Below are 15,853 nucleotides of genomic sequence, written 5' to 3'. Positions count from 1 at the left end.
GGCATACTCATTTTCAGGTTCAATCTGATCGTACGTGCAAAATTCCATACAATTCGGACTGATATTACACGTTTGGTGCACAATAAAAGGCAAATCGGACGAAGATATATATGGGAGCTATATCTAACTTATGACCGATTATCTCCAATTTCAATAGTTCGTTCGTCATTGGGCCAAACAAATGATTTGTGCAAAATTTCATCTGGATAGGGCAAAAAATGCGAACTGTACTTTGTTTACAATAATACATGGACAGACGGACATGCATAAATCGACTCAGAATGTGATTCTATGCAGATCATCAAAAGCAACTATGGGTCTATCTCGTTTCCTTTTGCCTGTTACAAACAAATGCACAAAGACATAATACCCTGACCACCTTGTTGTGTAGGGTATAAACATTGCAAAACTAGTAGATTTTTGCAGGTTCTGGAACAGGGCATAAATTATGTGATGAATAGTACAGGGTGAGATATAAAAAACAGCAACAAAGTCAACGCCATAATTTTGACATTTTTTTTTAAATTTTATTGAATAACAGCAAAAAATGTCGGAAATTGCATCAAATTTTAGAATAAGTTTAGATTTGTTCGAATTGGTCACCTTTGGCACGAATTATGGCCTTCAAACGGCCAAATGAAACCGTCACACGCTGCCCAAATGTTGCTCTGCGATAATTTGGCCCATTTCTGGCGAAGCGCTCGCTTGAGGTGATCGACACTTTGGTATTTTTTAGTCCAAACCTTGCTTTCAAAAATACTCCAGACACAATAGTCCAACGGATTGGTATCCGGAAATTTTGGTGGCCATTGTGCGCTGGAAATGAAGCGAGGAACCTCATTTTGTATCCATTCTTGGGTGGCGCGTCCTGAGTGCGATGGTGCTGAGTCCTGTTGTAATGTCCAAGGTCTGCGAACAAAATGTGCCCAATGCGTGCCCAAGGCTTTAATACACACTCCAGAATATTTTCGCGATAATATTCGGCATCGGCATTTACTCTGACGTCACCATCCAGCAACCATGGGCTGTTATGGCGGCCCACACCATCACTATGGCCGGCGCTTGAGTTCTGGTGGCCAACCGCACACATTTTCAGCTGACCTCTTTGGCAAGTAAACACGATCATATTGATTATTTACAAACTGCTGAACAACGAATGTCTTCTCATCGGAGAAACCCAGTTTTCCAGAAATTCGGGAGTTCACCACTTTCGGCCAAGCGAAGCAACTTTTTAGCTCTTTTGAGTCTATTTTCTTTCTATTGCGGTGTAAGTTCTTGCACTTTTTGGAATTTCAATGGCTTTACCTCGAGCTAATTTTTCAATATTTTCCGAATGGAATATTTCGATATGTTCAGCTCAAGTGCCATTTTCAACCACTGCGACGCGGGTCCAGATCAAGTAGCTTCTTTACTTTTCGAACCATTTCTGCTGATGTTGCTGTTTTCTTCCGTCCACTTCTTTGACTTCAGTCGGGCTACGCTACCAGTATCACGGTAACGAGCGATGGTACGAGACACAAAGGATTTATTCACATTTAAATGCTGGAGTGCTCTAACGATAGCCACTTGTGGTATTCCAGCCAAATATAAATAAATCGCACTAACACGCTTCAATTCCATCACGAATAAATTTTTTTCTGGAAAATTCTCACCAAAATGCTTTTATACGCTTTTAAACAATATAATGAGCTGTCACTGGAATAATTTTGATAGCTACCGGACGAGTAGCTTAGAAATGACAGCAGTCGGAAATTGTTTTTCCATCTCACCCTGTAGGTCTTCCAAATATCCTTTATATAAAACTCTCTCTTCAACGACCTTCCTTCTATGAGAGTCCTCGAGATTGCCTTATATGTAACAATGACATCAAGAAAATCTTCTTTGAACTGAAGAAAAACAAAATGGGAGAGATCAGTGATCTTTGAAAGAGTTTCTTTTTTTTTTTCTTTTTTGCGCTCTTTCCCTTTCATTCAATTGTATTAAGATTTCTCTCTTTTTTTGTTATCTTTGCAGCATCAAACCCACTTTCGAAAATTTCGAAGTCTCGAAGGGCTACCATGGCGGTCTGGGTGGCTATGAGGAGATGGCGGGCGGTGAACGTGAAGGTGAGGGTCCCGGTGGTGGTATACCCTACGACGATGATAGACCTGATTCGCCGGCATCATTTGAAGAAATCGAACGGCCACCGTTGAGAAAAATCGATAAATATTGTAAAGCCGAGTGTCCTTGTATGTCGGCACGTTATACCATTGCCACGATGGCGTGTATCGGATTTATGATTGCCTTTGGCATGCGTTGCAATATGTCGGCGGCCAAATTGAAGGGAGAACACAATGGGGTAAGTACATATCTTACAAAAATACGCACACATATACATACATGTATGTACACGCATAAAGATTTTTTGATCTAATGAGACCAGCATGTGGAGGCGTTATGTTTTTAAAATGAAATTAAGCTGATTATGGAGTAGAAATGACATCATCATCATTTTCGTCATTAAATAGATTGATTTCATTTGCTTATAATAGGGTTTTATGATGTGAATATTTAATGGAGGTAGTGTTGAGAATGTGTGCGCCAATGGCTGACAATTAATGTTTGGCATTTATACAAATTTGTATTTGATGTTGTGAGGGAAGTCATGGCAATAGGTCACGTTTGAGGATACACATGTGCATTGTTGGTCACATTAATGCTTGGCAGGGATGGGAAGTCTGACATCATGACAATGTTGAAGGTTAAGAAAAAAGGTCTTCTGCCCATAGAATACCTTTAGAATATCGTCTGACTATAGAAGAACTATAGGAGGTCTTCTATCTTTTGAAAATATATAGACGCTATTCTAGAGAAGGTTCTCCTCTCTTCTCACCACAGAAGAATTGTAGAAGTTCTTCTATTTATAGGAGGCCGATAGAAGGTCTTCTATATATCCAGTCGAAGGTCTTCTATCCTTTAGAAGGTCTCTTATCCAAAGAAGCCCTCTAGGGGGTCTTCTATCCTAGACGACGTGTAGGAGATCTGCTCTCCATAGAAGACCTGTAGACCTTGAGTCAATAGAACCCCTGTGAAAGGTCTTCAGTAAATAGAAGAGCTGAAGAAGGTTTTATATCCATTTAAGACCTGTAGAAAGGCTTCTATCCACAGGAGATCTGAACAAGGTCTTCTCTCCACAGAAGACCTGTAGAAGGTATCTGTCTTTAGGTCTTCTATCCATAGAAGACCTGTAGAAGGTCTTCTCTCCATAGAAGACCTGCAGAAGGTCTTCTCTTCATAGAAGACCTGCAGAAGGTCTTCTCTCCATAGAACACCTGCAGAAGGTCTTCTCTTCATAGAAGACCTGCAGAAGGTCTTCTCTTCATAGAAGACCTGCAGAAGGTCTTCTCTTCATAGAAGACCTGCAGAAGGTCTTCTCTTCATAGAATACCTGTAGCAGGTCTTCTCTTCATAGAATACCTTTAGGAGGTCTTCTCTTCATAGAATACCTGTAGGAGGTCTTCTCTTCATAGAATACCTGTAGGAGGTCTTCTCTCCATAGAAGAAGGTCTTCTCTTCATAGAAAATCTATAGATTGTTTTCTATCCATAGAAGACCTGTATAAGCGTTCCATCTATGGAAGATCTTTAGAAGGTCTTCTATCTAAAGGTATTTTATGCATAGAAGACATGTGAAAGGTCTTCAATACAAAAAATACTGTAGTAGGTCTTCTCAAAGAAGACTTGCTAAAGGGCTTCTATAAATAGAAGATCTGTAGAAGGTCTTATATACATAGAAGACTTGTAGAAGGTCTTCTATACTTAAAAGACCTGTAGAAGGTCTTCAATACATAGAAGTACTGTAGAATGTCTTCTATACATAAAAGACCTGCAGAAGGTCTTCGATACATAGAAGTCCTGTAAAAGGTCTTCTATACATAGAAGACCTGTAGAAGTTATTCTATACATAGAAGTCCTGTAGAAGCTCTTCTATACATAGAAGTCTCGTAGAAGCTCTTCTATACATAGGAGACCTGTAGAAGGCCTGCTTTACATAGAAGACCTGTAGAACGCCTGCTTTACATAAAAGACTCATAAAAGATCTCCTATTCAAGGTTGACCTGCAGAAGGTCTTATATCCATAGAAGACCTGTAGAAGGTATTCTCTCCATAGAAGACTTGAAGAGAGTCTTCTATATATAGAGGGCCTGTAGAAAATCTTCCTTCCATATAAGACATGTTGAAGTTCTTATATTTATAGAAGACCGCTGAAAGGTCTTCTCCTCAAAGAAAACCCGTCGATGATCTCCATTTCCATAGAGGACCTTTGGAAGGTCTTCTCTCCATAGAAGACCTATACAATGTCATATATCTACAGAAGACCGGTGAAAGTCTCAAATCAATTTTTTTTTTAATTTGAAGACGAAAATCATAAATCAAATAAACTTTCCACCCCTGAGAGACATGTACGGGTATTTCCAGGATATTTTGAACATGTTTTCATGGAAATTCCAAAAATTACGTTTCTTTGTATTTAGTCTAATTACCATCTCTACCAATCTAACATTTCATCAATGAATACCCCATACATTTACTTTGTTGTTGCTGTTCATTTTAACAACGACATTTGTAACAATATGCATAGGACAAGCAAAGCCCTCCTTCTACCCGATTCTCTTTTACAAAACAGCATTTTGAATACATTTTAAGGCTTTTATATGCATAATTCCATCACGCTCATTAATAATGGCTTCAGGGTATTTTTTGTCAACGGCAACATAACTCAATTCCGTACACCCATAATACTGGCATTTATAAAAAGTTGTGGTATGGGAGAGCATTGCCTTTGCTTTGGTGTTTTGGTAACAGGATGTTTTTTGACTCCTTTCCGGCCATTGTTACACACCAACACTTAGTGAAACACACACAGAGAGAAACGGACGTCATTTCATTCCATTGAACATGAAAGTTTTCCTTTAGAAAATAATATTTTATAAAATTTTTGTACTTAGCTACCGATTAATTGTGTGTGGCATGAGGGAGAGTGTGTGTGAGTTTGTTGAAAGTCCTTTAGAGTTATTTTTTGAAAAAATACAACTCTATTGTTTCTTTTGAAAACAGAAAAAAAAAAGAAAAGCAATTTTTCTACGATACCATTCATGTGCGGACTAATGGTTCCATTTTTCTGTTTCATTGTTTGTTGTTTTTATTGCTAATGGCTGCCTTATGTTGGCTTTAATTCGATGCAGATATGGGATTGGTATGAGGAAAGGACTTCGACTACTACAAATCGAATAAATAAAAAACCCATACGATGTTAAAAATATTCAGATTTGATGATTCTTGAAAATTCTGGTCCTCGAAAAAATATTCTTTAAAAAATCCACGTTTGACTGTTGGTCCTCGAAAAAATATTCTTTAAAAAATCCACGTTTGACTGTTGGTCCTCGAAAAAATATTCTTTAAAAAATCCACGTTTGACTGTTGGTCCTCGAAAAAATATTCTTTAAAAAATCCACGTTTGACTGTTGGTCCTCGAAAAAATATTCTTTAAAAAATCCACGTTTGACTGTTGGTCCTCGAAAAAATATTCTTTAAAAAATCCACGTTTGACTGTTGGTCCTCGAAAAAATATTCTTTAAAAAATCCACGTTTGACTGTTGGTCCTCGAAAAAATATTCTTTAAAAAATCCACGTTTGACTGTTGGTTTTTGGAAAAATATTTTGAAAAAATCCACGTTTGACTGTTGGTCCTTGGAAAAATATTCTTAAAAAAATTACGTCAGTTGGTCCTTGAAAAATATTCTTAAAAAAATTACGTCAGTTGGTCCTTGAAAAATATTCTTTGAAAATCCACGTTTGACTGCTGGTCCTTGAAAACATATTCTTAAAAAAACCCACGTTTGACTGCTGGTCCTTGAAAACATATTCTTTAAAAAATCCACGTTTGACTGCTGGTCCTTGAAAACATATTCTTTAAAAAATCCACGTTTGACTGCTGGTCCTTGAAAACATATTCTTTAAAAAATCCACGTTTGACTGCTGGTCCTTGAAAACATATTCTTTAAAAAATCCACGTTTGACTGCTGGTCCTTGAAAACATATTCTTTAAAAAATCCACGTTTGACTGCTGGTCCTTGAAAACATATTCTTTAAAAAATCCACGTTTGACTGTTGGTCCTTGAAAAAATATTCTTTTAAAAATCCACGTTTGGATGTTGGTCCTTGAAAAAATATTCTTTAAAAAATCCACGTTTGGCTGTTGGTCCTTGAAAAAATATTCTTTAAAAAATCCACGTTTGACTGTTGGTTCTTGAAAAAATATTCTTTAAAAAATCCACGTTTGACAGTTGGTCCTTGAAAAAATATTCTTCAAAAAATCCACGTTTGACTGTTGGTCGTTGAAAAAAATATTCTTTAAAAAATCCACGTTTGACTGTTGGTCCTTGAAAAAATATTCTTTAAAAAATCAACGATTGCCTATTGGTCCTTGAAAAATTAATCTTTAAAAAATCCACGTTTGACTGTTGGTCCTTGAAAAAATATTCTTTAAAATATCCACGTTTGGCTGTTGGTCCTTTAAAAATATTCTTTAAAAATCCACGTTTGACTGTTGGTCCTTGAAAAATTAATCTTTAAAAAATCCACGTTTGACTGTTGGTCCTTGAAAAAATATTCTTTAAAATATCCACGTTTGGCTGTTGGTCCTTTAAAAATATTCTTTAAAAATCCACGTTTGACTGTTGGTCCTTGAAAAAATATTCTTTACAAAATCCACGTTTGACTGTTGGTCCTTGAAAAAATATTCTTTAAAAACTCCACGTTTGACTGTTGGTCCTTGAAAAAATATTCTTTAAAAAATCCACGTTTGACTGTTGGTCCTTGAAAAAATATTCTTTAAAAAATCCACGTTTGACTGTTGGTCCTTGAAAAAATATTCTTTAAAAAATCCACGTTTGGCTGTTGGTCCTTGAAAAAATATTCTTTAAAAAATCCACGTTTGACTGTTGGTCCTTGAAAAAATATTCTTTAAAAAATCCACGTTTGACTGTTGGTCCTTGAAAAAATATTCTTTAAAAAATCCACGTTTGACTGTTGGTCCTTGAAAAAATATTCTTTACAAAATCCACGTTTGACTGTTGGTCCTTGAAAAAATATTCTTTAAAAACTCCACGTTTGGCTGTTGGTCCTTTAAAAATATTCTTTAAAAATCCACGTTTGACTGTTGGTCCTTGAAAAAATATTCTTTAAAAACTCCACGTTTGGCTGTTGGTCCTTTAAAAATATTCTTTAAAAATCCACGTTTGACTGTTGGTCCTTGAAAAATATTCTTTAAAAAATCCACGTTTGACTGTTGGTCCTTGAAAAAATATTCTTTAAAAAATCCACGTTTGACTGTTGGTCCTTGAAAAAATATTCTTTACAAAATCCACGTTTGACTGTTGGTCCTTGAAAAAATATTCTTTAAAAACTCCACGTTTGGCTGTTGGTCCTTTAAAAATATTCTTTAAAAATCCAGGTTTGACTGTTGGTCCTTGAAAAAATATTCTTTAAAAAATCCACGTTTGACTGTTGGTCCTTGAAAAAATATTCTTTAAAAAATCCACGTTTGACTGTTGGTCCTTGAAAAAATATTCTTTAACAAATCCACGTTTGACTGTAGGTCCTTGAAAAAATATTCTTTAAAAAATCCACGTTTGACTGTTGGTCCTTGAAAAAATATTCTTTAAAAAATCCACGTTTGACTGTTGGTCCTTGAAAAAATATTCTTTAAAAACTCCACGTTTGGCTGTTGGTCCTTTAAAAATATTCTTTAAAAATCCACGTTTGACTGTTGGTCCTTGAAAAAATATTCTTTAAAAAATCCACGTTTGACTGTTGGTCCTTGAAAAAATATTCTTTAAAAAATCCACGTTTGACTGTTGGTCCTTGAAAAAATATTCTTTAAAAAATCCACGTTTGACTGTTGGTCCTTGAAAAAATATTCTTTAAAAAATCCACGTTTGACCGTTGGTCCTTGAAAAATATTCTTTAAAAAATGTACGTTTAGCTGTTGGTCCTTGAAAAAATATTCTTTAAAAAATCCAAGTTTGACTGTAGGTCCCTGAAAAAATATTCTTTAAAAAATCCATATTCTGTTGGTCCTTGAAAAAAATATTCTATAAAAAATCCACATTTGACTGTTGGTCCTTGAAAAATATTCTTTAAAAAATGTACGTTTAGCTGTTGGTCCTTGAAAAAATATTCTTTAAAAAATCCAAGTTTGACTGTAGGTCCCTGAAAAAATATTCTTTAAAAAATCCTCGTTTGACAGTTGGTCCTTGAAAAAATATTGTTTAAAAAATCCACGTTTGACTGTTGGTCGTTGAAAAAATATTCTTTAAAAAATCCACGTCTGTTGGTCCTTGAAAAAATATTCTTTAAAAAATCCACGTTTGACTGTTGGTCGTTGAAAAAATATTCTTTAAAAAATCCACGTCTGTTGGTCCTTGAAAAAATATTCTTTAAAAAATCCACGTTTGACTGTTGGTCCTTGAAAAAATATTCTTTAAAAAATCCACGTTTGACTGTTGGTCGTTGAAAAAATATTCTTTAAAAAATCCACGTTTGACTGTTGGTCGTTGAAAAAATATTCTTTAAAAAATCCACGTTTGACTGTTGGTCCTTGAAAAAAACATTCTTTAAAAAATCCACGTTTGACTGTTGGTCCTTGAAAAAAATTTTCTTTAAAAAATCCACGTTTGACTGTTTGTCCTTGAAAAAATATTCTTTAAAAAATCCACGTTTGGCTGTTGGTCCTTTAAAAATATTCTTTAAAAATCCACGTTTGACTGTTGGTCCTTGAAAAAATATTCTTTACAAAATCCACGTTTGACTGTTGGTCCTTGAAAAAATATTCTTTAAAAACTCCACGTTTGACTGTTGGTCCTTGAAAAAATATTCTATAAAAAATCCACGTTTGACTGTTGGTCCTTGAAAAAATATTCTTTAAAAAATCCACGTTTGACTGTTGGTCCTTAAAAAAATATTCTTTAAAAAATCCACGTTTGACTGTTGGTCCTTGAAAAAATATTCTTTAAAAAATCCACGTTTGACTGTTGGTCCTTGAAAAAATATTCTTTAAAAAATCCACGTTTGGCTGTTGGTCCTTTAAAAATATTCTTTAAAAATCCACGTTTGACTGTTGGTCCTTGAAAAAATATTCTTTAAAAACTCCACGTTTGACTGTTGGTCCTTGAAAAAATATTCTATAAAAAATCCACGTTTGACTGTTGGTCCTTGAAAAAATATTCTTTAAAAAATCCACGTTTGGCTGTTGGTCCTTGAAAAAATATTCTATAAAAAATCCACGTTTGACTGTTGGTCCTTGAAAAAATATTCTATAAAAAATCCACGTTTGACTGTTGGTCCTTGAAAAAATATTCTTTAAAAACTCCACGTTTGACTGTTGGTCCTTGAAAAAATATTCTTTAAAAAATCCACGTTTGACTGTTGGTCCTTGAAAAAATATTCTTTAAAAATCCACGTTTGACTGTTGGTCCTTGAAAAAATATTCTTTAAAAAATCCACGTTTGACTGTTGGTCCTTGAAAAAATATTCTTTAAAAAATCCACGTTTGACTGTTTGTCCTTGAAAAAATATTCTTTAAAAAATCCACGTTTGGCTGTTGGTCCTTTAAAAATATTCTTTAAAAATCCACGTTTGACTGTTGGTCCTTGAAAAAATATTCTTTAAAAACTCCACGTTTGACTGTTGGTCCTTGAAAAAATATTCTATAAAAAATCCACGTTTGACTGTTGGTCCTTGAAAAAATATTCTATAAAAAATCCACGTTTGACTGTTGGTCCTTGAAAAAATATTCTTTAAAAACTCCACGTTTGACTGTTGGTCCTTGAAAAAATATTCTATAAAAAATCCACGTTTGACTGTTGGTCCTTGAAAAAATATTCTTTAAAAAATCCACGTTTGGCTGTTGGTCCTTTAAAAATATTCTTTAAAAATCCACGTTTGACTGTTGGTCCTTGAAAAAATATTCTTTAAAAACTCCACGTTTGACTGTTGGTCCTTGAAAAAATATTCTATAAAAAATCCACGTTTGACTGTTGGTCCTTGAAAAAATATTCTTTAAAAAATCCACGTTTGGCTGTTGGTCCTTTAAAAATATTCTTTAAAAATCCACGTTTGACTGTTGGTCCTTGAAAAAATATTCTTTACAAAATCCACGTTTGACTGTTGGTCCTTGAAAAAATATTCTTTAAAAACTCCACGTTTGACTGTTGGTCCTTGAAAAAATATTCTATAAAAAATCCACGTTTGACTGTTGGTCCTTGAAAAAATATTCTTTAAAAAATCCACGTTTGACTGTTGGTCCTTGAAAAAATATTCTTTAAAAAATCCACGTTTGACTGTTGGTCCTTGAAAAAATATTCTTTAAAAAATCCACGTTTGACTGTTGGTCCTTGAAAAAATATTCTTTAAAAAATCCACGTTTGACTGTTGGTCCTTGAAAAAATATTCTTTAAAAATCCACGTTTGACTGTTGGTCCTTGACAAAATATTCTTTAAAAAATCTACGTTTGACTGTTGGTCCTTGAAAAAATATTCTTTAAAAAATCCACGTTTGACTGTTGGTCCTTGACAAAATATTCTTTAAAAAATCCACGTTTGACTGTTGGTCCTTGAAAAAATATTCTTTAAAAAATCCACGTTTGACTGTTGGTCCTTGGAAAAATATTCTTTAAAAAATCCACGTTTGACTGTTGGTTCTTGAAAAAATATTCTTTAAAAAATCCACGTTTGACTGTTGGTCCTTGGAAAAATATTCTTTAAAAAATCCACGTTTGACTGCTGGTCCTTGGAAAAATATTCTTTAAAAAATCCACGTTTGACTGTTGGTTCTTGAAAAAATATTCTTTAAAAAATCCACGTTTGACTGTTGGTCTTTGAAAAAATATTCTTTAAAAAATCCACGTTTGACTGTTGGTTCTTGAAAAAATATTCTTTAAAAAATCCACGTTTGACTGTTGGTCCTTGAAAAATATTCTTTAAAAAATCCACGTTTGACTGTTGGTCCTTGGAAAAATATTCTTTAAAAAATCCACGTTTGACTGCTGGTCCTTGGAAAAATATTCTTTAAAAAATCCACGTTTGACTGTTAGTTCTTGAAAAAATATTCTTTAAAAATCCACGTTTGACTGTTGGTCCTTGAAAAAATATTCTTTAAAAAATCCACGTTTGACTGTTGGTCCTTGGAAAAATATTCTTTAAAAAATCCACGTTTGACTGTTGGTCCTTGGAAAAATATTCTTTAAAAAATCCACGTTTGACTGTTGGTCCTCGAGCAAATATTCTTTAAAAAATCTACGTTTGACTGTTGGTCCTTGAAAAAGATTCTTTAAAAAATCTACGTTTGACTGTTGGTCCTTGACAAAATATTCTTTAAAAAATCCACGTTTGACTGTTGGTCCTTGACAAAATATTCTTTAAAAAATCTACGTTTGACTGTTGGTCCTTGGAAAAATATTCTTTAAAAAATCCACGTTTGACTGTTGGTCCTTGACAAAATATTCTTTAAAAAATCCACGTTTGACTGTTGGTCCTTGAAAAAATATTCTTTAAAAAAATCCACGTTTGACTGTTGGTCCTTGAAAAAATATTCTTTAAAAAATCCACGTTTGACTGTTGGTCCTTGGAAAAATATTCTTTAAAAAATCCACGTTTGACTGTTGGTCCTTGGAAAAATATTCTTTAAAAAATCCACGTTTGACTGTTGGTCCTTGAAAAAATATATTTTAAAAATCCACGTTTGACTGTTGGTCCTTGAAAAAGATTCTTTAAAAAATCTACGTTTGACTGTTGGTCCTTGAAAAAATATTCTTTAAAAATCCACGTTTGACTGTTGGTCCTTGACAAAATATTCTTTAAAAAATCTACGTTTGACTGTTGGTCCTTGAAAAAATATTCTTTAAAAATCCACGTTTGACTGTTGGTCCTTGACAAAATATTCTTTAAAAAATCCACGTTTGACTGTTGGTCCTTGGAAAAATATTCTTTAAAAAATCCACGTTTGACTGTTGGTCCTTGAAAAAATATATTTTAAAAATCCACGTTTGACTGTTGGTCCTTGAAAAAGATTCTTTAAAAATCTACGTTTGACTGTTGGTCCTTGAAAAAATATTCTTTAAAAATCCACGTTTGACTGTTGGTCCTTGACAAAATATTCTTTAAAAAATCTACGTTTGACTGTTGGTCCTTGAAAAAATATTCTTTAAAAATCCACGTTTGACTGTTGGTCCTTGACAAAATATTCTTTAAAAAATCTACGTTTGACTGTTGGTCCTTGAAAAAATATTCTTTAAAAAATCCACGTTTGACTGTTGGTCCTTGACAAAATATTCTTTAAAAAATCCACGTTTGACTGTTGGTCCTTGGAAAAATATTCTTTAAAAAATCCACGTTTGACTGTTGGTCCTTGAAAAAATATTCTTTAAAAAATCCACGTTTGACTGTTGGTCCTTGACAAAATATTCTTTAAAAAATCCACGTTTGACTGTTGGTCCTTGAAAAAATATTCTTTAAAAAATCCACGTTTGACTGTTGGTCCTTAAAAAATATTTTTTAAAGAATCCACGTCTGTTGGTCCTTCAAAAAATATTTTTTAAAAAAATCCACGATTTGTTGGTCCTTGATATTGGTCCTTAATATTGGACGTATCCTTTTCACCCAAAGCCTATATTTTGAGATGAATATATCGAGATTATTGTTAAGTATGTACGTTTAATTATATTCCATATAAGAAGGACACCGGAAATACATTTAAGTTACCTTTTTAGCATAACAAAACCTCCAAGGGGGATAGTGGGGGGAAATCTCTTCATTTCATGATTTATTTCAATATAAAACTAACACCAGACAACGTTGGCATAAATCTTTCACAAAAAAACGGAGTGAATGAATGACAGAAAATAAATAACAGCAATAATTGAATACAAAGATTTATTTTCATAAGGATGTGTGACAAACAGCCACATCACTTCCGTTCTAGCGTCTCTATCATCTTCATTTCCTTGATTATTATTCCTTATCTTTTATGCGTCGAACAATAACACAAATACCGTCTTTTGTAATTCTCTTTACATTTTCTCCATTTTCCTTTGCAGACAGCCTTTATGAACTGGACAGTGGCCACGGAGAGTCATGTCGATTCATCATTTTTCTGGGGCTATTTGATAACCCAAATACCGGGTGGTTTTATCGCATCGAAATTTCCCGCAAACAAAATCTTCGGCTTGTCGATTGCCAGTTCGGCAACATTGCATTTATTTGTGCCATTCGCCATGACTTTGATGCACGGACATGTGGTGATATGTGTGCGTATCCTGCAGGGCTTGTTTGAGGTAAGTAATGTGATATGTGTGTGGGTTTTGGGTTGTTTGGAAGAGGGGGTGGATGGATTATTTTTGTGTTTAGATTTCGTTATTTCATTTCAACTAAGCAGATCAAAGCTAGTGATTTTTTTACACAAAAGGTTTCCAAATATTTGTTTCGTTTTTTTTCCTTTTCATTCCATTTTTGATGAAAATGATTTCGATTTAAAGTAAATCACCACAATATTATTTTGTTAAGCCCTGGCAGACATATGTGGGAAGATTTTCGAAAGCTTATTTTCTTATATTTTGTTATTTTTCGGTGTAATCCGTCATAACAAAACATTGTCGGATTTAATAAGCTTATATTTTGTCAATCTTATTTTTTTTTGCTGTTGTTGTCATCATTTTAGGGTGTCACCTATCCCGCCTGCCATGGTATTTGGCGTTTTTGGGCTCCACCCATGGAACGTTCTCGTCTAGCCACACTGGCTTTCAGTGGTTCCTATGCCGGTGTTGTCGTTGGCCTGCCTTTATCCGGCCTGCTGGCGGACACGTTGGGTTATCAGGCACCATTCTATGCCTATGGAGTATTCGGAATTATATGGTAAGTATTGTATTGATTGGAAAATATCGTTTATGTCAGAAACCGGAAATATTTTATTAGAATTACGCGAGCTTATACGTAAGATGGGAGAAGAAAGAGCTCTGTTAGTTCAAATCTCTCAAAAAAAACTCCAGGAATTTTTTTGTCGAAGGGAAAAAATAAATGGTAAAAACACAAATAAATGGTAAAAACTCATGAAAAATTCGTTCTTTTTTCTAGTTTTGGAAAAATAAAGAAAATTTGACTTTTCCTTATTTTCAAAATTTATTCCATAGCGCGAAAACTAAAAGGATTGTGCTCTGAAAATCCATAAAGGAGTCCTTTCGAGATTTTTATTTATTTTTTATTTCCCCTCCACACTCATGGACTGTGTTTAGATTGAAGACTGATATATATGATGAAGGCGTTAATAGAACTCCTCTAGATGACATACATTTCCGGAAGTATTAGTTAAACTGTTTCGGTCACTCTAATCGTTAAAAATGAGATTTTTGAGATCTTTGGGATGTTTCATTAAATTTTGTGGGGGATGTGACTGATATTGCCTGGTCTTAAATGCAACATTTTACATTTTGGTAATAATTTTACGATGTACCAAGTTCGAACCGAATCGGATACTCCTTTCTAAAATTACACTGTTCTCAGAAATACTCGTACGAACATTGCTAGATTGACTCCAAATATCCTGAAATGGATTCCAACCAAAGAAACCTAGGGTCTACAACCGCTATTCCGATGAAGCACATTTTGGATGTATCATTTACAATAGCCGGAATTTGTGCGTGCCTCATATCTCTTGAATGTTAAGTCAGTTCGGAAAAATTAACTTTTAAACACCTTGATAAAAGACCGCAGATATGTCAACTTCAAGAGAAATAAAGACATATTTCAAAGAAGCCCCAACTGGGGGTCTCCTTATTTCGAAGACTTCAAAAAAATAAATATTCCCTAAAAAATATGTGAATTCAAGGATGACTACATTTTTACGGAGGTTTTTAACTACAGAAAATCCAAAAACGAGACCTTCTTTTAAAGAATACCTTAGTAGAGATCTATTCAAAACTTTAAAAGGGTTCTTCTTCTACAAATGACTTTAACAGATCCCCACTTTCAAAAATACTTTAACAGCGACAAGGCAGTGGTGTTTTTCTACTTCTGTATATAAGACATTCTCTGGAGCGATTTTTCTATAGAGGTCCGTCCCATATAGACAATTTTCAAAGCGGTCTTTTCCTATAAAGAACCTTGAAAGAGAGGTTTTTTCATAGAAACCCTGAAAAAGTATACTTCCCATTGAGCGCATATAAGAGGTGTTGTTCTGTAGAAAACTTTAAATCAAATCTCCTTTAGAAAATCGGAAAATCCAAGTCGGCTTTTTTTGAAAGACGTCACAGGAGATCAAATTATTTGTTTTCTTTACAAGACCTCAACAAATTTATTGCCCTTGAAACACTTGAAAGAGTCTTTCCTCTTTAGAAGACTTCGCCTCCTTTTTTAAAATACCTTAAAGAAGAATTTCCGCTACATAACAATGAAAAGAGTCATTTTCTTATAGAAAACTTTAAAACATGTCTTCGTCGTTAGAAATCCTTTAGTGATTTTTAGAAGTCTTGCAAAGACTTGCAAAGTTCGGCCGGGTCGAACTTTTAATAATAAAACACGATAAAATATCGAATATCGGGAGGTATCGTCATATGGGGACTATACGAAGACGTAGACCTGTATACGAAATTTTTTTCCATGGGTCGTAGTGCCCATTAAGATCTTCCAGTACGAAATTTGAAACGATTCCGGTGAATAATGTTGCTGAAATCATCAAAACAACGACTATCGTTATATGGGTGATATACGAAGACGCGAACCTGCAACGATTTTTTTGCCACAAGTTGTAGTACCCATTAAGA

The 15,853-nt window shown here is 34.1% G+C and overlaps 1 protein-coding gene across 1 annotated transcript in view; it reads left to right on the top strand.

Annotated features, from left to right (window-relative positions):
* The window catches only part of LOC101892656 (vesicular glutamate transporter 1), a 53,208-nt gene that overhangs the window by 34,091 nt on the left and 3,264 nt on the right, over positions 1–15,853 (top strand). The window contains exons 3-5 of the mRNA XM_005178085.4: positions 2,014–2,338; positions 13,136–13,372; positions 13,756–13,949. Of these exons, the coding sequence (XP_005178142.1) occupies positions 2,014–2,338; positions 13,136–13,372; positions 13,756–13,949 (756 nt within the window). The remainder of the gene's footprint in view (positions 1–2,013; positions 2,339–13,135; positions 13,373–13,755; positions 13,950–15,853) is intronic.

This window comes from Musca domestica, unplaced genomic scaffold (assembly GCF_030504385.1).
Source record: "Musca domestica strain aabys unplaced genomic scaffold, Musca_domestica.polishedcontigs.V.1.1 26, whole genome shotgun sequence".
Classification (NCBI taxonomy): Eukaryota; Metazoa; Arthropoda; class Insecta; order Diptera; family Muscidae; genus Musca; species Musca domestica.
The sequence above is the reverse complement of the archived record's forward strand: the minus strand, read 5'-3'. Positions and strand labels throughout refer to the sequence as shown.